At 45.0% G+C, this 27,244-nt stretch overlaps 1 protein-coding gene across 2 annotated transcripts in view; it reads right to left on the bottom strand.

The window, feature by feature from the left end:
• Positions 1–4,414: 4,414 nt before the first annotated feature.
• phf2 (PHD finger protein 2) overlaps positions 4,415–27,244 on the bottom strand; it is a 90,978-nt gene continuing 68,148 nt past the window's right edge. For both annotated transcript variants that reach the window (XM_052075067.1, XM_052075066.1), the window contains 7 exons: positions 27,165–27,232; positions 24,537–24,715; positions 7,559–7,881; positions 6,409–6,504; positions 6,219–6,328; positions 5,853–6,129; positions 4,415–5,274 (listed from right to left, as the gene is read on the bottom strand). In XM_052075067.1, coding sequence (XP_051931027.1) covers positions 5,186–5,274; positions 5,853–6,129; positions 6,219–6,328; positions 6,409–6,504; positions 7,559–7,881; positions 24,537–24,715; positions 27,165–27,232 — 1,142 coding nt within the window. In that variant the 3' untranslated portion in view covers positions 4,415–5,185. The remainder of the gene's footprint in view (positions 5,275–5,852; positions 6,130–6,218; positions 6,329–6,408; positions 6,505–7,558; positions 7,882–24,536; positions 24,716–27,164; positions 27,233–27,244) is intronic.

The raw sequence follows: 27,244 nt of genomic DNA, 5'->3' as shown, positions 1-27,244 counted from the left end.
GGCAGTCATCTGCATAGCAGTGGAAGGGAATACCAAGTTTCCTTAAGATGGAACCCAATGGGAGCAGATACAGCGAGAACAGTAGAGGCCCCAGAATTGAGCCCTGTGGAACACCACATGACAAGGGGAGCAGTGCGTGACTCAGAGCAGCCAAGGCTGACACAAAACCTCTCCTCTCACATGAACACTTTTGAGACAGTAATTCATGCCTTTGTCACATCCCGGCTCGATTACTGCAATGCCCTTTACTTCCTCAACTTTACAGTTGATTTAAAATAAATAAATACATTTTTAAAAATAGCCAAAGGCAAAACAGTATTCACAATAAAGATATTTACAATGAACTAAAACAAGACTTTACAAATTGGGTCAAAAACAAAAAGGTTGCAACAGCTGACATGCAAAAGAAGATCCTCCTCTTTGTTTTCAAATCTCAGAACAATATCGCGCCACCTTACCTCTCTAAGCTCCCTCTCTCTGGAATGACCTCCCACTGAACATTCGGCAAGCCTCCGAATCTTCAAAACCCTCCTCAAAACTCACTTGTATTCTTTGGCATTCGACTCACCATGACTTATATTTGTTCTTGATTTTACTGTTTGGTGCTTTCTACCGCCTTTATTACCGATTTGTCTTACTGTTTATTGTGCATGTTAAATTGCTCCATGTACAGCACTTTGTATGCAGCGATGGCTGTTTGAAAGTGCTCTATAAATACTGTTGACTTGACTTGACTTGACAGCTCCTATGAAAGCAGTGGTGAGTTGCTCGTCCGGATTAATTAAAAATTATGTTTTAATACCCTTTCACGGGTTGAGTTGATTACCAAATGCTCATTTGTTGTGCAGATAATTGTCTAAGATGGCGGCCCGGTAGTCCAGTGGTTAGCACGTCGGCTTCACAGTGCAGAGGTACCGGGTTTGATTCCAGCTCCGGCCTCCCTGTGTGGAGTTTGCATGTTCTCCCCGGGCCTGCGTGGGTTTTCTCCGGGTGCTCCGGTTTCCTCCCACGTTCCAAAAACATGCATGGCAGGCTGATTGGACGCTCTAAATTGTCCCTAGGTGTGAATGTGAGCGTGGATGGTTGTTCGTCTCTGTGTGCCCTGCGATTGGCTGGCAACTGATTCAGGGTGTCCCCCGCCTACTGCCACAAAACGGCTGGGATAGGCTCCAGCACCCCCGCGACCCTGGTGAGGATTAAGCTGTTCGGAAAATGGATAATTATCTAAGACTGAATGAGGCTTCACCGTTGCTCCTGCCCAGACTGTGTTGAAGGTAATGTTTATCTCTTGTCAATTTTGCTCTATCTTGTTGTTCACATTCTTTTTTATTTGTTCAACTGGATTAGTGGCACGAGCCATCGCGGCCGCCATTCGTGTTTGTTTTACGAAGTCACGTCTCTGCTGCGTGTGATGTGTTCCATGACACTTTGTAAATGAGACAAAACCTTTTTTTTTCATTTACTGTGAATTTAAAAAAAAAAGGATTTCGAGGATTAGTATAATTTCTACCAGGCTACTTTAGTTGAAAACACAATACAATCAAACACTGTATTTCTTGTTTTCTTAAAGGATTAGGGACGATATTTTGTTAGTCGGCGGTCTGGTCGTCGACTGGTTAGTGCGTCAGCCTCAGAGCTGCAGGGTTTGAGTCCGGCTCCGGCTGTTCCGTGTGGAGTTTGAATGTTCTCCCCGTGCCTGCGTGGGTTTTCTCTGGGTCCTCTGATTTCCTCCCGCTTTCCCAAAACATCCATTACAGGCTGGTTGAACACTCTGAATTGTCCCTAGGTGTACATGTGAGTGTGAATAGTTTGTTTATGTATGTCCGGCGATTGGCTGGCAACCGGTTCAAGGTGTCCCCGTGCCAACTGCCCGAAGGCAGCTGGGATAGGCTCCGGCACGCCCTACGACTCTTGTGAGGAAAAAGCAGATCTGAAAATGGATGGTTGGATTTTGTTGGTCAGGCAGAGCTACTAGTGATACACAGTGATAATATTCCGAGAAAAAATGCACCTTTACTTTTGCTCCCGCAAAAGTGTCCTGCAATAAAAACCTGAGTGTCAATGATGAATTGAAGCGACAGCGACATGGCTGTAAATTGCTCCATGTAAATAACAGAAAGGGAAGACCACAACAACAAACAAAGAACAAGGAACCGTGGGTGCATTTAATAGAGCAGATATAAATAGACAACGACAAAGCAACACATATTGACTATTGTACAAATTTTAAACTTGATGCGCTCACTCACTGATGGAGATTCGTCAGGCCGCATCATGCGAATAGCATTCATGATAAAAACATTGCTGCTATACCATATAGCACAAAAATGAATATGTTGACCATAACAAAATGACAATGAAGGCATTCACATTTATATAAACTACAGTACAGTGTATTATTGCAAAATAATTATGTAGCAAAGCAGGATGGAGGGTAAACACATTTGGTTTTTGATTCTGGTGTGTGTTCAAATTATTCCACTTGCAGCCCACCCAAAAACAATTTCACAAATTGACATTTTTAATATTATATATATATATATATATATATATATATATATATATATATATATATATATATATATATACACACACACACACACACACACACACCCTCTTAAATTGTATAAAAAGCTACAAACATTAATAAATTACATCACTGACACATAAACACTTCACAAAGTGTGAGTAAAATAGTTCTGAAACCTTTTGGATACTAGAACTAAAACGAGTGGCTGATGGTAGAAATGAAAGGTTATTCCTTTGAATAATTTGATCTCAACGACGCCATCTTTTTCTCCCAAAGAGAACCACAACACAATTTACCTTTGTGCATGTAAGGTCTTAAAAAAACAAAACTGTATTAAACTGTTTCCCAGGCAACACCATTAATTTGTATCCATCCCGGCGCGCGCGTGCACACACGCACACACACACACACACACACACACACACACACACACACACACACACACACACACACACACTCATTCTTAAAAAATGTATACCGTCATGTAAAATTATAGTACTCTACTATATATTTTACGTGTGCGCGTACATGCGCATCTTTGAATATGTATGTACTATATATATGTACTATACATATAAATATTTGCATTTATTAAAAAATGTAAAAAAAGAGGAAAAAATACAAAAGGTAAACATTTGAAAGGTTATTTACAAAGCTACATTCTATATACTGTGAGAAGCTATAAAATTGCAGATGACTTGACAATGTTGGTGCTGCCTGTGAAAGCAAAAGATGAAGTATCCCAATGCAGTAACAGCATAACTGAAGTGGACCAAGCTTATCAGCAAGTATCATCTGAGCCGATGGCCTTTCAACAATGTTGAACTTACTGAACTCAACTTAGAAGGCATCTGGTACTACTTGGAATACTTTTGTGGTATTCTGTGTTAGTGAAAGAAAAACCCAAGTTGATCACTAAAATCATTTGAAATCAACGTAATAATAAAAAATAACATAAGCTTTAATTAACCAATGAAAATCAGGCAGTTTTATGGTTCGGTAGTATATGGTCGGCACCGTACAGCGTTCTTTTCTTTTTACATATGACAGGCAAATTTCAAGAAAGAAAACCCCAGTCATCACATTTTTTCAGAAGCACTAGCTTGTCGATCGCGACAGTATTTCAGCCAAATCTGGTCTCATCATTTTCAAGTGACAGTACGTCAATCGTGACTGTGGATTTTTCATTCTTGGCCTGTGTACAAAGGTAGGAACACTGTACCCACTGAGAAACGCAGAGCAGTCTCAATTTATGTTCATGGCTGCTTTTCCAAAGACAGCGTGTTTTGAATCCATCTCGGTTGCAGAGAAATCTCAAGACTATGAAGACATTCTGGAACAAAAATGGCTGCCCATTGATAGAAAGCTGGGTCATGAGTCATGGGTCATTTCAAGGAATATCACTGAACATCTGCTAAAGAGGCTTACACAAACAGCCTGGAGAGGGCACCATTCAGACCAGAGAATGTTACAGAACTTTGTTCCTGAATGGTGGGTAAAAATATCTGTGATGCTTTCATTTTTATTGACGGCTCCAGAAATCATTTGATTGCAAAGACTCCATCGGGGTGTCTGTGGCTCTCTTGGCAGATCGGGTCGTCCAATGACTGAAGGGTCAGCGTTTTTATTTCCGGCTCTGAGTGTCTCCTGTCAAAGTGTACTTGGGCAAGGCACTGAACCCTAAATTGCCTCCAGGTTGTCATTGTAAATAAGTGCCTTACCTTTTTGAACAAAGGACATGATAGGTAACAGATTGTGCCAACAAAAATTAAGTTCAAGGAATTAATTTTTGCGTCTAGGTCATGTGCATCATTTTGTTTTTAAAATACCTTTGTTGGCCCACAAAAATAAAACAATGTCTGTTTTTCATTGGTTAATATTCACTATTTGTCAATCTATTATTACTTTGGACAGTTTTTTTTGTTATTTTAGGGATTCTTAATTTTTTTTTTCTTTTAATTTCATTGACAGAGCCACACCATCAAATTTGTCAAGGTGTGGACAGTATATTACCCAATAGATAATGACCACTTTGTGCTTTTCACTATCTTAACCTGTTAAAAATTCTATAGAGTCAATACTAGATACTAATAGTCATACTAAATAATATTGACTCTGAAAATGCTTTCCAAATTTATTTTTTAAAAATCTATAATTGCTCATGATGACTTAAACCATTCTGTGATAAGCTAAGAGCCCTTGCTGGATGGTAACAAATGAGGTCATTTTGCTCTCTCTCAACTTAAACATTAGTGTGGCAACAATATGTTTTATCGAGTGGAAATATTTGTTAAACTCCCCTAACCCAAGGACACATATCGTTGAATTACATGCAAAGGATAATTTCTAAAATGGAATGCCTGCAATGTATTTCTGTTCATGTTTTAGTATCCTGATAACTGAAAAGTGAAACATACATGTTTTATTAAAAATATTTATAGCTGATTATGTACACTTTAATATCTCAAAGTTAGAAAGTGTAAGGAGAGGCAGAAATGTATTTGTGTGATGTTGGTCTTGGAAAGTGAAAAATCGATGATCCCCCCCCCCCCCCCCCCCCATCTCAGCTTTTTTTTCTCACTGTTAAAGTGAATCAGGAAAAAAAAGAAAGTGGGACCCAGTTCATGACTTTACAGTCTGAGAGTTTGCTGCATGCTACAGGAGGAGTTTTCCATTTCGATGGATCTTTAAAATCTTCCCAAGTCTCTGTTTTGCTGTTGCCATGCCTTTCTTTAGCCGCTTAGCTGAAAGAGAGCAAATGAGACAATCAGTTAGACAAAATGATCCATAAGCAGGTGCATGACTTGACATGACATGAGGCTGCTGAATAAACATACGTGAAAACCTGTCTGCTTATGCTTATATCTTACTGTATATTTAGATTGCATTCTATACTGCGTACAGTTCTTTTTCTGAAACGTTTATTTTTGTGCATGCAACACTTCTTTTCTACCCTCCATCAGTCTGGGACAAATAAAGGTTATCTTATCCTATCTTATGACTTCTTGTGTATGAAATGTATTGAAACTCAACTCAACTCAACTGGCACAACCGAGGGCAGGTAAAAAAATATGGGCGGCATGAAACTGGTTCGCCTGTGAAATCTTAGAAATTTTGATAAAAACGATGTTTTGTGACAAATTAATGTAGAAATGTAAGAAATTCCAAAGGGTTCACATTCTTTTTCCTCCTACTGTACAGAGCACACCCATGGAGAAAACGCCACCAGCCGCTACTGCTTTTTGGACCTGGAAATAAACCTGGCAACAGAATTTTGCACCATTATCTTGGTAAGAAGGTTCATTCTGTCACAGTCACTCACCTTTAGCTTCTGCAGAAACTCCACGATCCCCTTTTGTCATAGAGTTGATGTTAGAAGACATCGACGGTCGCCTTTGGCTGAGAAATCCCCCCGGCTTCATGGGCTGCGGCACTCGTGGCGACTTCACTGTTTCGCTGTTCAATTCATTATCTGTAAGGCTGCCGTCTTGGGAGTCCAGATTGTGATCTGTCGAGCTACTATCTTGAGAGATTTTTAGTGGCTCTTCTATCAGTTTCTTCTTTTTGACTTTCTTCTTCTTTGTTTTTTGCTGTTCTTCCTGTTGACGTGGTTTGACAATGCGGTTAACATTACTCGATTTGCTGAGCAGAATTTGAAACGACATTCATGACCCTTGAGTTTACACACCTGATGAGAAAGCTTTGCTGCAGCAGCAGCCAAGCCTGTTTCTATGGAGGCTACGCGAGCTCCTTCTCTCGCAGGCCTTTCATGTCGAGGAACTGATGGTCCCACACGAGCTGCGAGGAGATTGAAATAAAGACTTCAACTACAAAAGAAATATGCAAGTCAAATGTTACGGACCAACAGTGATCAAGACCTGTTGGGCTGTATGGAATGTCATCACTGTTTTTCCTTTTTTTGGATCTGGATTTGAAAACGGGATTATCTTCCTCAGACTCCAATGACGGATAAACTGATGAAAGATGCAACATTGGATGTTAAATCATGAGACACGACATTCAAGCAATACAATCGTTTTTACTCTTGTATATTAAAGCATTTCTCAGCCATCTCATTACCTCTGCATCCCGCATCCTAGACACATAATTTTCCGACCAGACGCACAGTTCCAAATCATGTGCGTTTTTGGGACGCAAAGAAATTTCTTAGTTAAAAAAAAAAAAAAAAAAACTATGGTAAATCTTTTTTCCAGCAACGATCGCAGTTTGACAATCGCCGCCATTGTTGTCTTGATCTCACGTTAAGTAATCTTGTGTGACGAGATTTCCGCTCACGTGAGACGAGATTGGCAAGATTGGCCTTCACCTCGTGGAAAGCAGACAATTGCAAAGGTGTGTTATGTTAAAACAAGCTTTGCAAAAGTTTATTGCGGGGATATGAACTCAAAGACTGAACTGTGGGATTAAATTAGAACCTATTTCTCAGCAAATCTTGTATGCCTGAGTTATTTAAATTTTTGCAGCATTTGTTTCTAAGAAATAAACCTATTACCAATGTACAGTATATTGTTGTTGTTATTTGTGTTATTATCATATGCAATTGACTAGTAGATCATTTCAGAATTCGAAATTTGGGACTCTCTAAATGCATAATGGGACTTATACTTTTCTGATTAGCGAGTCCCTGGGACTCGCAGGGCTCAAACTGTAAAATTATCACAGATTTCTTTCTGTTTGATGGTGGTTGCTTCAGTTGAAGGCAGATTTTTCAACCGTGATTCAAATTCTGTTTTACTGACACTGCCGCTGAAGTGTTCAGGTCTGTGTTTTGCTTTGGATGTCGTTGCAATGAACAATTCAACCTATTTCTGAGTTTGAAAAAAAAAAGAGAGATTCGCACTGTTCTGAAAATGTGTCAACATTGTAAGTATTGAATTTTTGTGCATATATTTGATAAGTGAACAGTGAGATGTTACAGCCAAAACCTTTGGCCACAGCTGTCCGTTTTCTTTGGCACATGGTGAAATTAAAACACAAGGAGGAATATGTGTTGATTTTGATCCTTACCATAATCAGAGTCTTTAAAGCATGCATCCATGTGATCCTGGTCATCATAATCAAGACTCTCAAAGGAGCAACTCTTCTGGGGTTTTTTCAGGTGTTTAGTGGACTGCTTGCTGTTGCTGTTGCTGTTGCGACCAATGCCGACTCCTTTACTGACTGTCTTCTTAGTGAGTGAGCTGTGCATTTGCCAGATGTTCTTTGACTGACTGTTGTTTCTCGACTGATTGCTGCTCCACTGTTGCTGCAAGTTGTCTGACGACGACAAGTTGGCCATAGACAGCATGCCCTGAATGGCCTCTTGTGTGCTCGGAGATGCGGGCGGCTGACTGTAAGTAAGCCAAGGAGACATACACAACAACAACACAGCCATTAAAGAACAGTCACACCTCCGGCAGGGATGAGAAACTTTGAATTCCTTGTAAATATCCCAACTGATGTCATTGAGCACTGTTGTAAGAGTACAGTACTGTTCAGTAAAGTTAAGGTGTACCTAAAGTTGTAGGGGAAAAACACACACAAACACACACACACACACACAAGGTTTTGAAAACTTTGGCGGAGTTTTGTAGTGACCAGACGCTTTATATTTCATGGAATTTTTACGTCTCGGAAAGTGATGAAATACACTACATATTTTTGAAAATGGCCAATGGACTCTCCGTCGTTGGACACAACAAAGCAACAAGTAAACAAAGCAGCCAGCATATCAGACCGAGCTACATCGAGCAACGCTTCACGAGCCGAGCATTAGACTGGCTATTATATGGTCAAAAACCTGCTCGATCAGACTGAGTTTAGAGGCCGCAGCGGGTGAAGACTGGGTGTTACAATGGGGGGAGCCACTGTGTGGAAGGGCAGTCCATGATGATAGACTACAGCAGGCAGCTGTGGTGGCTGCGAGCATGGCTAATCCAAGGAACACTACTGACCACAGCGCTGGACTGGCGCACCGCAGACCATTGTTAGGATTTACAGTTTAGGTGCCCAATGTGAGGTATGGTTTAAAAAATGGAATGCTTTGGTGACTGATCACATACCTGTCAATGCATACGGTTTAGCTTTAGTTCATACGGATTTTGTGGTGAATCTTACGTATATGGCCGTATCGCATAAATCATACGGATTTGGAAAATCCCCCCCCCCAACAGGTAGTTCTGTTTGCTTTTGCCCAGAATGGTGCTAGTCTACACGAATACTTTCATTTCCGGTAACTTTCTCTTCATACAGATTTCCGAAAATCGCTTGCACCAGAAACACTGACAGCATTATTGCAGTGCAAAGTAAATATGAATGAATGCTGTAACTTCGAGCCGATGGGTCAGCATTTTGGAGTTGGTGAAAAAAGTAACGAAGGAATACAACTCTGAACACAGTAATGCTACTAAGTAGAATGATGATTAGACATTAACCAGACATTGTATTATGGAGATCTACAATAAATATAATTAAAAATTTTGTGGTTTTTTTCTGCCGTTATTTTGACATATAAAATGCTTTGGTATGTTATAAGGATTTTTTGCTCTTTATAAGGATTTTTTGGTAGTTTATACAGGTTGACGCTCCGAAAAGTTGACAGGTATGTGATCACCCTGTGCACGTGATTGTTTCGGCCGTTTGTGTTTCCGCAGATTGCGCTGGATCACGTGACTCGTTGACCTAATTTAGTTTTCTCACCTAAAGTGAACTCTGCGTTGCGTTTAATGTCGGTACATACAATTGAAGCGTGCGCTTTGCATGTGGTCACAAATACTGAAAAATTAAGTGATTAATGGTGCAAGAACTCAACAACATATTGTGAACATAAAAGTGTTTGGTTGAAAAAGTTACAAACTAATAGAAAATACACACTTCATAAAGCAGATAACATGAAGGGAGAAATGAATGAATTTATGAGTATTGGTCGAAAAACAGGTGGTAAATGCTCTTGATGAATTGAAAAGGTTGTGTAACGATGCTAAAGATGGACATGATTCATTAAAGGTTTGTTGTCTGTTGAAGAGGGTGAAAAGCAAAAAATATTGTTTAAAACCACAACAACGCCAAAAAAAGACATGCTTGTAGTGACTTCTATATACATAATTCACCACCAACTGCAAACGTGTGAATGCAATGTTTCATATGCTTGTCAGAGTGTTCACGATCATTTGGTAACTGGGTAGAAATAATTTCAGTCCCTTTAAGGACCGTGTAACAAGGGCTACGTTTGTTTTATAATTGCTGGAGATGATAAAACACTATGGGGAGACAACGGGTTTCTACTTGGACCAGTAAGGGGACACTAGGTTCGATTCACTGGAGCCAATGATGTCACTATTGAGGGGGTGGCATGGGCAAAGAAACAAGACAACAGTTGTAAAAACAATTAACTTTTATATCAAACAGACACAGGACAACAAAATTATCACAACAACCACAGTGGAAAAAAGACAGTAAATAAATACAATTTAGTCTCAACCTCTTAGTTGACCTTTGCCTCAAGCAAAATAATTGGTGATCACCTTGCTCAACACCCGTGTGAGTTCCCTTTTTTTCTCCTTTCAATCTGAATGAAATAACTAAACACAAAATGTTCTTGTCATTACAAAATAAATTCTTCTAAACATCACCAACACAAATAAAATAAATTAAAATTTATCAAATGTAATATATTGTATGTTCTTTGGTTGGCTCGCCACCACCACTGTACCCCCTTTTCCAGCACTTTTGGACGTCAGGGCACCGTAATGGAATCCACTCCACTGAAGGCACGCTAATCCCAGCGCTGTCCTCAATTAGAACTCCACAAAAGACCCGGCCAGAAGAATGTTGAACGATACTCCGACGATGTTATACGGTCGGCGAAATCCCGGCGGTACGTAATGCTAACAGCTACGTTAGCCCGGTGCAGTACTCGAGGTTGCGTAGAATGACTCTCTTTCTCCCGAAGCACTTCCTCACAACGGCGAAGAATACGTCCGCTCTCGATCAGGTCCCGTCAGAAGAAGAGACCGAGATAGGTTGCGCCGCACGTTCGTGACGTCACGGAGGTGGAAAAACTGCACCTCTCATTCGCTGACATCCCACTAGTATTTTGTGCCCTGATTCGCTCGGGCCACGGCAATATTCAATTGTGTTTAATTAAGCAATTTTTTAACGACGCTACTCTTTCAGTCAATATAGATTTTGGTTATGTCCACTCCCCATTGCCTCATGCCATGATCCGGGTTACAACCGCCATGTTAGTCTGCTTGTATGTATGGAAACTGACTTTCGGCGGGTCTCGTTTTTTTGGTGTGCTAATAAAAAAAACGACACACTCTCTCCGTGTGCGAACGTGAGAAATTGTCGCTTTCTTCGAGTTTCTACAATTTCCACAATGGTGACCCCGACATTTTTTGCTGGACGATTCCAGACCGCGCGGATGTCCGTGAACGCTGTTTCGCTCAAGCTCCCTGAGTTTTGGGAATCATCTGCGTCTGCTTGGTTCGCTCAGACCGAGGCCCAGTTTTCCCTACGCGACATCACTGCGAATACTACGAAATACTACTACGTTGTTTCCGCGCTGGGCGGTTCGACGGCGTCCAGGGTCGTGAGTTTCCTCAAGTCTCCTCCGACAGAAAGACGATATGATGCGCTGAAGGCTCATTTATTGAAAACCTTTGAACTTTCCGACGCTGAACGGGCCAACAAACTTTTCTCTCTGCACGGCCTTGGGGGACGGCAAGCCCTCCGAGTTAATGGATCGTATGCTAGAGCTGCTAGGCGAGCACAAACCGGACTTTCTTTTTCTTCACCTTTTTCTGCGCCAGTTACCCACCCAGGTGTGGGCAGCTTTAGCTAACACTGCTATCACTGACTGTAGAGAGCTTGCTGCGGAGGCTGATAAATTTTTCCTGGCCGTCCGGCAACACTGTGCAGCGGCTCTCCTCCCCGTGACTGCCGTTAGTGCCTCCGATAATTAAGCACTCGTCGCGGCGGCTGTGCCTCACCTACGGCCGGCTACTGGTTTATGTTTTTACCACGCCAAGTTTGGACCAAAGGCTAAGAGGTGCGGCCTCGCTGTGCTCGTTCGGCGGGCCGGAAAACGCCGTGGCCGACGCTCATTAGTGGCCATGTGCGTTGGCAACATTGGCGGGCTGCTTTTCATCTGCGACTCTATCTCTGGACGGCGTTTCATCTGCGACACAGGGGCACAGCGCAGCATTTTGCCTGCATTGCAGATCGACATGGTAGCTGACAGCCATGGCCCTCCTTTGCTAATGGGAGCCCCATTCGCACCTACAGCATGAGGTTCGTGGAACTGTGCTGCAGTGGGCAGCGCTTTCGTTGGGACTTTGTTACAGCGAGTGCCGATGTACGTCTTTTGGGGGCGGATTTTTTGTGAGCTCATGGACTTTTAGTGGACGTGAAAAATCAATGTTTAATAGACGCTCCCACTTTCTGTTCTTACACGTGCCCACTCGGACCGGCTGAAGTCATCCGCCTCTCCAGCATACTCCCCCTCACAGATGCTTTCCACTGCCTGCTTGCCGAATTTCCTGCACTCACACAGCCCACCTTCACTTCAGCGACTGCCAGACATTGGGTGGAATACCACATCGCCACCACGGGTCCACCGGTCTACGCCCGCACCTGGCGCCTGGACCCGGCCTGGCTGGCTGTGGCCAAGATGGAGTTCGACAACATGGAGCACCTAGGGATTGTCCGCCGCTCTAACAGCCCTTGGGCCTCTCCTCTCCACATGGTCCCTAAACCCGGCGGCGGCTGCCGCCCTTGTGGAGATTATCGACGGCTCAACGACGTCACAATGCCCGACTGCTACCCTGTGCCGCACATCCAGGATTTCTCAGCTCACCTAGTCGGCAAGGTGATTTTCTCCAAGGACGACCTCGTTAGGGGCTACCATCAGGTGCCCGTTCACCCCCCCCCCCCCCGACATCCCTAAAACGGCAGTGATCACACCTTTTGGAGGATTATTTGAGTTTCTGCGCATGCCGTTTGGACTTAAGAACGCTGCTCAGACCTTCCAACGTCTGATGGACTCTGTGCTGCGGGACCTTCCCTTTGTTTTCGTGTACCTTGACGACATCCTGGTAGCAAGTTCTTCAATGACAGACCACATGGCACACCTCCTAACCCTTTTTCAACGGCTCAGTCAACACGGACTTATCATCAACCCTGTCAAATGCCAGTTTGGCCTCTCCACCACAGACATCTTGGGGCACAAGGTCACAGAGGCAGGCGCAGTTCCTCTCCCGTCCAAGGTGGAAGCCGTCGCAGCGTTCCCACGCCCAGGCACCGTGAAGTCCCTGCAGGAATTTCTTGGCATGGTGAACTTCTATCATCGTTTCATCCCGTGAGCGGCTCACACTATGCGGCCTCTTTATGAGGCCCTTAAAGGCAAGAAGCCCAAGCACACTGTTGACTGGACTGAAAGCAGGGTCAGGGCTTTTATGGACACTAAAGCAGCTTTGGCACGAGCTACGATGCTGGCACATCCCTCCTCTTCTGCCCCTGTGGGCACTGACCACGGATGCTTTGGACTGGTGGGGGCGGTGTTTGAACAGTGGGTGGACGGTACCTGGCAGCCTTTAGCTTTTTTTCAGTAGGCAGTTACGCCTCCCTGAGCGGAAGTACAGTACTTTCGACCGTGAACTGCTCGGGATGTACCTCGCCATCCGCCATTTTCGACACATGGTGGAAGGCCGCCGGTTTAGAGTTTACGTCGACCACAAACCGTTGACTTTCGCCATGTCCAAGGCCACGGAACCATGGTCCGCCTGACAGCAACGTCAGCTGACCTATGTCTCAGAGTTTACTACAGACATTCAACACGTGGCGGGGAAAGACAACTGTGTTGCTGACTGCCTCTCCAGAGCCATGGCTGGAGCGGCACCACTTTGCTCGGTGACGTCTCCACAGGCACCCCTCGGCCTGTGGTTCCCTTGAGCTGGCGACGCCCGGTTTTTGATGCGGTCCATGGACTCTCTCACCTGGGGTCCAAGACCTCTCAAAGACTGGTGGCAGCCAAGTTCGTGTGGCACGGCCTGAGGAAGGATGTCAGAGATTGGGCTCGTGCCTGCATGGAGTGCCAGCGGGCAAAGGTGCACCGTCACAGCAAGGCCCCTTTGGAACACTTTCACCTGCCTGAGCGACGTTTCGACCATGTCAACGTCGACCTGGTTGGCCCCCATGTCCCCTTCTCGGAGGTACACTTACCTGTTAACTATGGTCGACCGCACCACATGTTGGGCGGAGGTCGCCGCGCTATCGTCCCTTACATCAGTCGACGTGGCACGGGCGTTTATTGGCACCTGGATATCACGTTTTGGCGCTCCTTCGGATATTTCCTCGGATCGCGGCGTGCAGTTCACTTCTGAGCTTTGGACTGCAGTGGCAGACAGCTTAGCTTAGGGGTGAAGTTGCAACGCACCACAGCGTATCACCCGCAGGGCAACGGCCTTTGCGAATGTTTCCACCGGTCAACGAAGGCTGCTCTTCGTGCCACCTAGAAGGACGGCAATTGGAATGACAGACTCCCGTGGGTCATGCTGGGCATCAGGACGGCGCCTAAGGAGGATCTCCGGTCTTCCTCTGCGGAGCTGGTTTATGGCCAGCCTCTGCGGGTGCCTGGGGATTTTCTGCCGACTGCTTCTCCTCCTTGGTCGGCCACGGCACAACACTCAACCCTCTTGGACAATGCCAGACTCTTTGGAGGCGGGACAGAAACATTATGTCATTGACATGGAGGGTAAACCCGAGCGGGTCTCGGTGGACCGCCTTAAGCCAGCTCACTTGGACTTGGTGTAAGTGGCTCGCCCGCACGGCGTTTTCAAATGTCACTTAACGGCTTTCTCACTCTTGTATATTAAAGCATGAATGCAAATACACATACCCACACGAACAATGCAAACGAAAACGATGACAATGAAAAACCCTCTCTTGAAGAAAGCATGTGAAACATAACCAGCAAAAGCAGCCAAAAAAAGCAACATTGCTTTAGCTGCCTAAGCTCAAGGCAGCAGCAGAAAGGTCCGGACTGGAAAGAAGTTTGCCTCGTGACGATAGCCAGTCGTGTATCCTGAAACTCCAAAACCTCCATCCATCCAACGTCTCTCTCAACAGGGACGAAGCCGAAATCCTCCAAACCCTGGGGAAACTGCACCAATGTGGTTGCCGCATCACTTTCTCTTGGTGCCCCAGCCCCTGTGGTATCCCAGGGAACGAACTAGCCAACCAAGCCGCCAAGGAAGACCTTGAGCAGACCGAAGTCAACATCCACTATGACACTGCCAAGGTAGTCATCAGACGAGCTACCAAAGGTCCCCCCATCCAACACGTTAGGTTGGACGGGGGTGGGGGGGGCAGCAAAAGATACAGGCAGCAAAAGACACAGATACACTTCATAACTTTGCCCTACAGATGCACTTCATAACTTTGCCCTATTTCTGCTCGGCCTCTCTGTCATATCATGGAAGAGTTGGAGTATGTGCAGGAACAGGATATGCCTGTGAATGTGAGGGCAACAGTGGCTATATTGTGCTACAACATGTCTTGAGCAGTTACATATGCTTTTTGTAGATTGAGTTGAAACTTTCAACCACTGGGCACTACAAAGACATTTTTCACAAACATTTTGCACAATAACCGTCAAAAATTTTGTGTTGGGCCTGATGTGTGTACAGATTGATGAGTTTTCGACCGGCTTTAGACCCTCAAAAATACCATGATATTTCTTTGCAAATGACGCGTCGCCACTGCAATGAAATAAAAAGCTTTCATTAACTTTTCACCTTAAACATGTTTAGATGAAACACCCAAAGTTTGAATACGATCAGATGGATTCTCTTGGGTGAATTTGTGAAAATATGTCATTTTAGTCAAAAATTATGCCCAATTTCAAAATAAAGTAAAAATGCTGGACTTCCTGTTAGCTTAGCAGATGGCGCCAAAAATCTATTTTGTCGGAGTTGGACTCTTAAATATGCCTCTGAATTTTCAAAAATCTAGGTGACACATATAGCCAGGCATACCGTATTTTCACGACTATAAGGCGCTATTAAAAGTCTAAAATTTTCTCCAAAATGGACAGTACGCCTTATAATGCGATGCGTCTTTTCTATGAGCCGAGTTCCAAAATCTGGCTGAGACCCGACATGCTGTTTATATAGAGAAAAGGCGGAAGTGAGGTCGGCCAATCAGTGAAGTGCGGGGAATCGGTCGGCCAATCAGTGAAGTGCGTCCGCGCACTTATATTTACATATCTCTCTCTCCATAATTTACATATATGAAGAGAGGTGGACGTGAGGGAGGACAGGCACGCAGGGGGTGGGTCCGGCAATGAGTGAAGGGTGGGCGTGTAAGGCACGCCTCTAGCAGGTACCAGCACATGTATAAAAGGTGAGTGTGTGCATTATTGCAAAACAACTTCGGTTTTGGTTTTCAAGAACCCCCGAAAATGAGTTCCACAAAGAGACACGCCTACGAAGCGCAATTCAAGCTCCAAGCCATCGGTTATGCAGTGAAACACGGGAATCGAGCAGCCGCCAGAGAATTTAATATCAACGAATCCATGGTTCGCAAATGGAGGAAGCAGGAGAACGAGCTTCGCCAAGTCAAAAAGACCAAGCGCAGTTTCCGTGGAAATAAGGCGAGGTGGCCCGAGTTGGAAGACCAACTGGAGCGGTGGATTCTTGATCAAAGAGCAGCCGGCAGAAGCGTCTCCACGGTCACCATTCGACTAAGGGCGAAAACGTTAGCCGAAGAATTGAAAATTGAACATTTTCAAGGAGGTCCGTCTTGGTGCTTTCGCTTTATGAAACGGCGCCATCTATCTATGAGAGTGAAGACGACCGTGGCTCAGCAACTTCCAGCGGACTACAAAGAAAAGCTGGCCGTTTTCCGCACCTACTGCAGTCAAAAGATTGTCGACAAACGCATCCAGCCTAACCACATTATCAACATGGACGAGGTCCCGCTGACTTTCGACATCCCGGTGAACCACACTGTGGAGAAGAAGGGGACCAGCACGGTTGCGATACGCACAACGGGGCACGAGAAGTCAGCTTTCACTGTCGTTCTTGCTTGTCATGCTAACGGACAGAAACTGCCACCTATGGTGATTTTCAAGCGAAAGACGCTGCCGAAAGAAAAGTTTCCACCCGGCGTCATCGTGAAAGCAAACCAAAAGGGCTGGATGGACGAGGAGAAAATGAGAGAGTGGCTAAGTGATGTGTATGTTAAGAGACCGGATGGCTTTTTCCATGCCTCGCCGTCACTCTTGATTTGCGACTCCATGCGTGCCCATCTCACACCAGCGGTGAAAGACAAAGTCAAGCAAATGAACTCCGAGCTTGCCGTCATTCCCGGAGGCTTGACGAAAGAACTCCAACCGCTGGACATCGGCATCAACCGGGCGTTCAAGGTGAAGTTGCGAGCGGCATGGGAAAAATGGATGATCGATGGCGAACACAGCTTCACGAAGAGTGGGAGGCAGCGCCGGGCTAGTTACGCCAAGATCTGTGAATGGATTGTAGCTGCTTGGACGAACGTTGCTGCTAGTACAGTTGTTCGAGCTTTTGGCAAAGCCGGCATCATTTCCGTGGAGCCACATGACGACGAGAGTGACTCTGACAACGAGGGGGAACCCGGCGGTTTGAATGGATTACCGATACTTGCACAATTGTTTAATTCGGACACAGAAGATGACGACTTTGATGGCTTTCTGAGTGATGCTTGAGCAAAAAACGTGAGTACCTTGTAAATAAAATACACCCGAACTCAGTTCTGCTTTCGTTGCCTTTTTAAAAACGTGTTTTAGCTTCGAGCTTCAGTGTGTGCTTCAAGCTAACGTGTTAGCGAATGTGTTAGCATGCATGCATGCCGTATGTTTAAGCGTATGTTTTACCACTTTAAAACTGCGCCTATTCGTGCGGTGCGTCCTGTATATGTGTAAAATACAGAAATGTCACCCATTAATGAGACTGCGGCCATTGGTACGGTGCGCCGAATAGTCGTGAAAATACGGTACTTTTATATAAATTTTGTAGGGTGCGCTTTTAATGAAAATTACAGAAGAAATAAGAAAAATGCTTAAATTCATGCCAGATCTGATATGTGTCTAAAGTCTAATGAGTTGCCATCCATGTTTAAACTTTCAAAAAGAACATTATATTTCTCCGTAAATGGTGCATAGCCGTCACATCAGTGTGCAATGGATTCTAAAGCTTTAATAACTTCAAATCTCAAACCTCTATAGAAACAGGCAACGTGTGAAGACCATCGGAAAAATTCTCTAGGAGGGTTTGTTAAAATACGATCTCTATACAAGGCCAATAAATGGCAACAAATCCCAAAGTAAATAAAAATGACGGACTTCTTGATTGGTTTAGCATATGGCTCTAAAAGACATGGGCTGGTACATATGCATCCCAATTTTGGTGGATCTACTAGTGGTGAAACGTAAAACCCAGGATGCTTCATAAAGAAGGAATTATGAAATGGAAAATGTGATTCCCTGTCCTTGTCATAATAGTTTATCAAAAACTGTCCCTTGTACCTGCTGTTGAAATGGTAGAGCCAAAGTTTGAAGTCAATTGGGTTAATCGTCTAGGAAAAGGGGGCAAAAGTATGACCACTTTGAAAATGCAAAAATGGGCCAAAATCTGTATTAAAAATAGCTCAGTTCCTGAACATTTTAGGGTTTAGCAACCTTAGTTTTTTTTTTGTTTATCTTGAGGTGCTACTCCACATACCTATCGATTTTCATAGCCAAAGATCAAACGCCCTGGAACAGTGCTGTGTTAAATATCTGTAGAGAGCCGCACCATTGTGTATTTTCATCATAAGGCACACTTAAAAGTCTTAAACTTCCTCCAAAATGGACGGGGTGCGCCTTATATGTGCACCGACTTCCAAAATCTGTGAAGGTTACGTGACTTTGATGAGCGCTTTGCTTGATTGACTGATGTTGTGCGGACACACTGAGGACAGCACGTGGACCTGAAAGGGGGAAGAGTGCGCTAAAGGCACGCTCCCAGTAGGGAATGGTGCCGTTATGTGTGTTATGTGCAAAACAACATCAATTTGGCGAAGGGCACCTGAAGCACCGTTTAAACTGCAAACTGTCGGTTAGGCGGAAGAACATGGGAATCAGCTGCGAGAGAATTCAAGATCAATGAATCCATAGTGCTACTTTCGATTTATTAAACGGCACCGCCTATCCATCCGGGGAAAAGAATATCGTGGTGCAGCAACATCCGGCAGACTACAAGGAAAAGCTGACAAACAACGGGCGCATGAGGTTTTCCTATTGTGCTTGGTTTCCATGGTAATGGACAGAAACTGCCACCTATGGTGATTTTTAAGAGGAAGATGTTGCCGAAAGAAAAGTCTCCAGCCGGAGTCATCATTAAGGCCAATCAAAAGGGCTGGATGGACCAGGAGGAAATGAGAGAGTGGCTGAGTGAAGTGTAGGTAAAGAGGCCAAATGTTTTTTTTCCCCCCACGCATCACTGTCCCTGTTGTCACTGCGTACCTCATTTATTATTTTTGGGGGGGGGGTAATCTTGTCTGGCAGTCAAATTTGTCATCAGTTCCAATGTGTATGCAAAGCTTAGTGAGCTTTTGCTCATATTTAGGCTCTCAAAAATGTGATTCATTGTGCAGAAGAATAGTCATTTATACAGACACCGTAGAGGCCATCATGACATCATAATGTAGATAAATCCCCCGCACAACATCAGTCAATCAAGCAATCCCCAGTCAATCCCCCCCCCTTAAATTCCAATCCCCCCTTAAATTCCAACCTTCGACCTCATCGTGGTGGGGGGGGGTGAACGGGTAATCTACCCGGCCAACAGAAGGCTCTGGTAGAAGCAGGGCTGGGGACCCGTCTTCTCAATAAATTCCCACGAAACTTCTTCATGACTTCACGACAGACTGCAATTACGACTCGAGCTACGGCGTCCGCGGGAACCGACGCGCCTGCCCTCAGCTCGACGGGGCGGGTGATAAATGTGCAAGTCGGGCACCACTATCCCCTCCACCATCACCTCCTCTGACGCCGTGAGCGCCTCAAAATTGCTTGCTGGAACGTCCGGACTCTCCGCGACGAAGGGACCCAAGCCCTCACCATGAGGTCACTTCACAACTATGGCGTCAGTGTGGCATGCCTCTCTGAAGTACGCCTCCCTGATGCCGGGCAGCGAGAGCTGAAGGTCCCTGGTGTCAATGTGGTCTACAACCTTTACCATAGTGGAGTGACGGACAACAGCGGCCGGCACGGCGTTGCAATCGCCCTTGCTCCCGAGGCACAGGCTGCACTGCTGGGGTGGGAACCCATCTCCCCCCGCCTTGCCAGGGTGCGCTTGAGGGGTGCCATTGCCAACATCTCTGTCGTGGCGGTATACGCGCCCACACTGAACGCTGATGACGTGGACAAGGAGCACTTCTATCATAAGCTCCAGACGACTGTCGATGGTATCCCCTCCAATGACATCTTGGTGATCGCAGGAGACTGGAATGTGCGCACCGGACCGGCGACTGACACCACGCAACGAGCAACGTTTTGCTCTGGGAAGACACTGCGACAATGGCGAACGGCTCGTTAACTTCGCCGCCTCAAATCGCCTAGTCGTGATGAATACACGCTTCCAACACCCCCAACATCAGCTAGTCACCTGGTACTCGAACGATGGGCGGACGACTAACCAGATTGACTACATACTGGTTCGGCCACGTTGGGCGAGTTCAGTCCTCGACGCACGGGCGTACCGTGGAGCAGACACGGGAGGCAAGAGCGGCTCCGACCACGTGCTTGTGCGTGCTACCCTTCGCATCAGACTTAAAGTTAATCGCCCTTCAAAACGCACCATGCGGATTGATGTCGCGAAATTGAAGCTGGATGGAGGGAAGAATTTTCAAGTGGAGGTCCAAAACCGCTTCGCTCAACTACAACCGGCTTCCAATGAGCCAGAGCAGGAGTGGCAAGAACTCAAATCTACCATCATTGCAGCTGCACGCTCACACCTCATCTCCACCAAACGCCAGAACCGTGACTGGATCACTGCAAACACTCTGGCCCTTGCAGAACGATCCAGGCTTGCGCGAGTAACGGGAGCAGCCAACTTCCGCGAACTACGGCGACTTACCACTCGGGCGATTCGGGCAGATCGAAATGCCTATTGGTGCGACTTTGCCGAAGAAACTGAGAGGGCCGCCGCTGCGGGAGATACCCGCAAGCTTTATCAGCTGGTAAAGAAGGCCAGCAGGAAATCCGCTGGAGTCAGCGAAACAATCTGCACAGTGAACGGTTCTGTGATAACCTCCCTAGAGGAACGGCTGCAACGTTGGCGCGAACACTTCGAAGTCCTACTCAATCACCCACCACCAGTGTTGGCGCCTGTGCTTCCTGCAATTGATGAGGAGTACGACTGCAGCTCGGACCCACCTACGGTAGACGAAATTCGAGGCGTCCTGCTTCAGCTCAGGAATAATAAAGCCCCAGGTGAAGACGGCATCCCGGCGGAAGTTTACAAAAGCAACATTGACGTCTTCGCAGCGTGGCTTCATCGCGTATACAACGCCGTATGGACGTCCGAGACCATCCCGGATGACTGGAGCGAAGCAGTGTTAATACCCCTTTTCAAGAAGGGAGACAAGAAGCTGTGCGCCAACTACAGAGGCATTAGCCTTCTCGATGTGGCTGCAAAAGCATTCGTCGTCCTTCTGCTGAAACGATGGCCAGTGACCACCGGACTCGCCCAACTCAGGGTGGCTTTCGCCCCGGAAGGGGATGTGTAGACCAGATTTTTTAGCCTGCGTCGCACCTTGGAGCAACGATGGGCCTACCAACAACCAACAGTCGTGTGCTTCATCGACTTTGCCGCAGCATTTGATTCAGTTGACCGGGGTGTGTTGTGGATGATCATGAAGGCTGACGGGATCCCTGTGAAACTGCTTCGGCTCATCCAAGGGTACTACCGGTCAACCCGAGTCCGAGTGCGGGCCTACGGCAGCGAATCAGAAACCTTTGAGGTGCGGTCGGGTGTCCGACAAGGCTGCGCGCTCTCGCCAACCTTATTCAACTATGCCATCGACCACATTCTCAACACTGCTCTCCATGGCTTTGAGGGAGTGAGGGTCGGCCGAGATGTCGCAGTGTCGGACCTGGCATACGCAGATGACATCGCTCTACTTGGAAACACGTTCGAGGAAGTTGAAAACGCGCTGATGAAAATCCATCGAACGGCCATGACCGTTGGAATGCGCATCAACGCCTCGAAGACCAAGATCATGTCCTCCCTCACCAACCCAGCTGACCAACGGTCGCTGTCACTGGAGGGCGTGACCCTGGAAAACGTTGATTCCTTCACATATCTCGGCTGCTCTGTGGTTCCGTCGGGGCAAGGAGAAGCAGAAGTCGTGCATCGCATCGGGGCTGCCAGATCCGCCTTCGTGCGCCTACAACGCCATCTGTGGGGTCGGCGCGAGATCTCGGCAGTGACAAAGGGGCGTGTCTACCAGGCGATCGTGCGGACCATCCTGCTTTATGGCTGTGAGACCTGGCCTATGAGAGTGGCTGACCAGCGCAAGCTGGAAGTCTTTGATAACGATTGCGTCCGCCGTATTCTCCGCCGCCGCCGATCGGACCGGGTCGACACTGCTGACCTTCGTCGCTGCCTGCACCTTAGCCCCTTGCCAGCGTGTCTCCTGCAACGCCGACTCCGTTGGTTCGGGCATGCGGCACGCCACCAGGAGGGCGAGTTGATCAGAGATGTTCTCCTTCCTGCTCCTTTGCCAGCCTGGCGCAAGCGGCGTGGTGGACAAGTCAAGACCTGGGCCACCACGATGAAAGAAGACCTCGCGTATCTTTCCGGCCCCTTGGTGGTGGGTCTGAGACGGTGGAACCAGGACTGGCTGAAGCTGTCGGTTGACCTGGCACAGGATCGCCGCGCTTGGGCCGCCATGATCAGGGATGTCGTGCGCGCCAAGGAAGAAGCCGGTTCAACCCGCCCAGGGTGAAGGCCGTTGCAAACAATGTAGATAAATCGAGTTCAAAGGAATGCAAAGGGGGAATATCTACTCTGCTTTGCTTGGAATTTTAGTTCTTGCCATTACTTCATATTTGGGACAATGAAAAATTCACAAAACCTCACTAAACTTTGCACACTCATCGGCCTGCGTGAAATAATTAATATTTTAAAGTTGTCATAAACGAGGAAAACAAAATGGGTCTGTCAATTGCGGCCATGATCTAAACTGTACAGGAAGTGAGCTATGAATTTTTGAATGTGCATTTTTGGCCCATTTTTGCAGATTTACAGGGGTTATAGTTTTGCAACTTGTCCTAAAGGATTCATTTAATTGACTACAGTTTTTGAAATACTATATGACGAGGATGGATCATTAAAATGTAAATGTCATTCGTCACAAAAAATCCCCTGCACGTGCTCCCAAAAAAAAAAAAAAACCCCAGAACAACACAGTTTGTTGTTTTATCATATACTGTAGATTTCATTCATTACACGAAGTAGCCTGACTTTAGATGTAGTAGCATGTATCCAACATTGTTTTGGTTGTGTGAACTTTAACATTTAAAAGTAAAAAGAAAAACAGGTCTTGTCATATTGTAAATATAATTTACACAAATACATCTGAGATGAAAGAGGTGTAATTCGAACAACTTCAATGTTGTGAGGATTTGTTTATATGTAAGACAATAAGTGGGTACTGACTGCGTCGAACCTTGACAAGTGGGAAGTCACCAGGATTCGAGCAAAGGAGCGAGAGGCCAGGCTCCAGCAAGACACCTTAAAATGTATGATTTATGTGCTGCGCTCTCATTTGTGGTCATCTCTCAACCCAGAAGTTGGGGGCTCAATCCCCGGCCATTGCAACCATGTCAAAGTATCCATGAGAAAGACAGTGAACCCGTGGTTGTTCCTTATGCTACGTCATCAGTAGATAAATGAGCTAACAGCGTGAAGCGCTTTGAGTACCAAGTGACAGCCCATTTCCCATTTATGAGTCTTGTGTTTTTCCAGCTCGTTACGGCTGAAAGACTGTGGGAGTAAAAGCCCTTGTCTTTCGACGAAACACATACAGGCCTTGTGGAGATGACGGTGCGGCCTCCCCAAATTTGCAAGTGCTACTGTGCCAAGAGGCCAAATCCAAGAGGCACAAGCCATTACTTCTGTTTTCGACATTTTTGTTCCACCTGATACCTACTGCTGTCTGCACGAGTGAGGCCTGCCTGAACATGAAAAGAAATACATTCATATCTCCAAGTCTAGAATACAGAACCAACTCCGACGCATGAATTCAACAACTGAAACATTACCAGCATATGCTGAGTTGATAGTTTCCAATTAAGGTTTTTGAAAAAGCAGTGAGGTAACTCTAAAATCTCAACTTTGTTCAAGCATAAAGTCATCATCATCCAATTAGGTTTAGTCCCATATTCAAGAATCATTCTCCTCTTTTAGAATTTGGTTTCTCTGCTTTATTTGCCTTTCAATTTCCTCTTCTGTGTTTATCCTATGATAACCACATTATTTTAACCCTGCATTTATAGTAGTCTGTATGAGTAGTTTAGAAAAGAAATCTAATAATAATAATAAAAATAATAACAACAATAAAAAAATGACTCACTGTGTTGTGAGGACGAATTAAATCATGGCCCCCGCATGGGCAAGAATCTTAGGAAATGAAGTCACATTCTCACAACCCAATTTCATTCCTGTTTTCTAACAGTAAGTAGAAGGCATCCATTTATGAATATGCACAGATCTTACCAATAATAGTGGACATTCAGCCGTCTACTCATAAGAGCGTAAGAGGAATGTTCACAATGAACTTGCGATCTCCACAGTAAATATTTAACAGTTAACAAACAGAGTCCATTTTGATTATAGTTGCCTCCTACCCAACGTAAGTGTAAAAGGTACACAGGTTTACAAAGACAACAAGTGAGGCAGAAGAAAGTATGTGATGTGCCTACCTGTTGGTGCTGTAGTCAATTCCACCCACTTGCTTGCTGGCCTGCAGCAAGTCGAGAATACCTGCCGCACTGCCACTGTTTTTATTTATTTTTGTGTTTAAGTAGCGACATTTACCCTCGGGCTTGGCATCTGTGTCTATATGTAGAGTTTCTTCATCTGAAGAATCAGCACTCTGATTCTAGAAAACAAATTGCAAGTGAATAGACATTCAAAACAAATGAATAAATAAAATTGATAAAGTTGAAAAAATATGTAAATAAATCAAATACAAATGACTATGCAGAGTGCCATTTGGCAGTGAGACAACCAATGCTACGAACCCAAACCCGCCCCTTCAACATAAAAAGAACAATACGTGCTTTCATGCCAGTACCTCAACTATGTATTAGAGATGAAAGTGGACTTTCCTGAAAATTCCAGAAAATACATATAAAATTTTAACTGACTTACCAGGTTTGTCAACTTTTCTAATGTACCGGTAGTCGGACAAAAAAATCTCAGTTCAAGTCCTTTTCCTCAAGCCATGACCACTTGAACGTGTCCCTAAGATTCGCGTCTATTGCATGTATGTCAGCTTGCCTGTCTACCTGTTTGAACATTGCGCTGGGCCCGTACCTGGCCGATCACGCATGAATTAAATACTCGACATTCAATTAATCTGCCTTTTGTGTGCACATGTGCATCCTTTGTGGCTTCCATTCTCGCCGAAATTTCGAAATCCCTGCGATATGGCAAGGCCAAGAGAATGCGAGGGGAGGGGTGTTACTGTTCCTAGTGTTAGTGCCTCGACATGGCTACGCCCATGAAAGCAAAACAACAAACTCAAACGCGTGTTCATTCAATGTTGTTGACTAATATCCGGATATATTTTAGGCAATTTTTCCTCAATTTTCAAATCCAGAATTCCGGGAAAATCCAGGGGACTTTCATCTCTATTTTTATGGATTTGCGATTATAAGTATGACTTAAATGTCTTAAAAATAGGTTATGGAATGACTTTTATTGATAACTTTCAAAAAATATGTCATTGTGATACCTCTGTTGATCTGGATGGGGCGTAGGAAGATCATAGCCAGATCCTTATCAGTCCAGTTGTACTGCATACCGGATTTACCACATGTCAGGGCCCGAGACTAACATTTTGTTCTCGTTGCGTTGCACCAAAATTTTGGACCAAATCACATTTCACAGAGCTGCCTACAATTTGAAATTTGCTTCCCGAACAATTTATCAAGATCTTCACCCATCAATCGTTTGAATCGCTTATCCCCACGTGCGACGCGGGCATGTTGGAGCCTATCTCAGCTGTCTTCAGGCAGTAGGCAGTGTGAACCCTGAACTGGTTGCCAACCAATCGCAGGGCACACAAAGACGAACAATCATTTTCACTCAGAATCACACCTTGGATCAATGTAGACTGATCAATTGACCAACATATTTTTGGTTCTGTCTTCCCCCCTGTTAATGATTGCTTTGTTTATTTTCCTCTGGACAAGTTGTAAATGGGAAAGTAAATTCCTTGTGTGTTTTAAATACTTGGTCAATAAATCTGATTATGATACTGAAAAACCTGTCCTCTGTGTTTCTTCTTTGGTCCAGAATTGGTTCATTTGGGTGTAACCAATCCATGTTCTACTGCTGATTACAAAAAAAAATAACCCCCCGGATAACATAGACACATACATTATGTGTGACAAAAGAAGCGTCTAATGTTTCCTTGATCCGTTTCATGTTTACATTGTCATAAAACACAAGTTCCCGTGAGCCTTGAAAGATCAGTCAGAATGGTGTAAATTGTCTAGCACTCAACAGGTACTTGTTCTATAATGGCAGGCATTGAAAGGGTTAATTGTGTTGAACTGTATTTGATGTACAAATGACAACTTTTGCTACAACTCATGCGTTTCCATACAGTGGAGAAAAAAATTATCTTCTTGTGCAGAATAGTACTTAACTATCACATTATTCATTCATTCATTCATCTTCCGAGCCGCTTGATCCTCACGAGGGTCGCGGGGGGTGCTGGAGCCTATCATATCTTATTATTCACACCAATTGTTTTGTAACCAATTTCTTTGTAAGTAACATTAAAATTGAATGAGAATAGCACCAGAAAGAGGCGAAGACGCTTATTGTTCTTCTTATGTCAAGGTCAGACGACACGCAAGTACCCTGATTTTGACCAGACAGTCACACACAAATGTTGATGTCTTGGCCCATTTTGATATTACTGCGGCTGAGCTCATGTAGTTACATACTCAACAATTGGTCTGGCATGCCAGTTTACGACCAGGACACAAAAAGTCCGTATGTCAGAATTTTTGTCCGTCTTGCCACAGAGTGTGGCATGTCCTATGTCGTCCTACGATTGGTTCCTTGGCATTGACCAAAAGTGAGATGGAGCGAATCGCCGGTCACTCCCTGACAAGCCCGCTGATGGACATGTGTCCCTCAACATATCTCTGTCAGAAAAAGGTGTAGGTCCTTGCTGTTGTTTGAATTTGTTTATTTAGATTTTTTTTCTGTTTATACCGCATAAATGTTCTTCATCACAGAGCAACATGCAACTGGTATCAAATTTCCAGATCATCAATACAGTTTAAAATAGCCTCCATGTAGTTACATACCTTTGACACCAAGGGCTTGGTCTTTGTTTTTTTGGTTGGTTGAATAGGTGCTCTGATTTCTGACAAAACTGCAAAGCAAT

Source organism: Hippocampus zosterae, chromosome 9 (assembly GCF_025434085.1).
Source record: "Hippocampus zosterae strain Florida chromosome 9, ASM2543408v3, whole genome shotgun sequence".
Classification (NCBI taxonomy): Eukaryota; Metazoa; Chordata; class Actinopteri; order Syngnathiformes; family Syngnathidae; genus Hippocampus; species Hippocampus zosterae.
The sequence above is the reverse complement of the archived record's forward strand: the minus strand, read 5'-3'. Positions and strand labels throughout refer to the sequence as shown.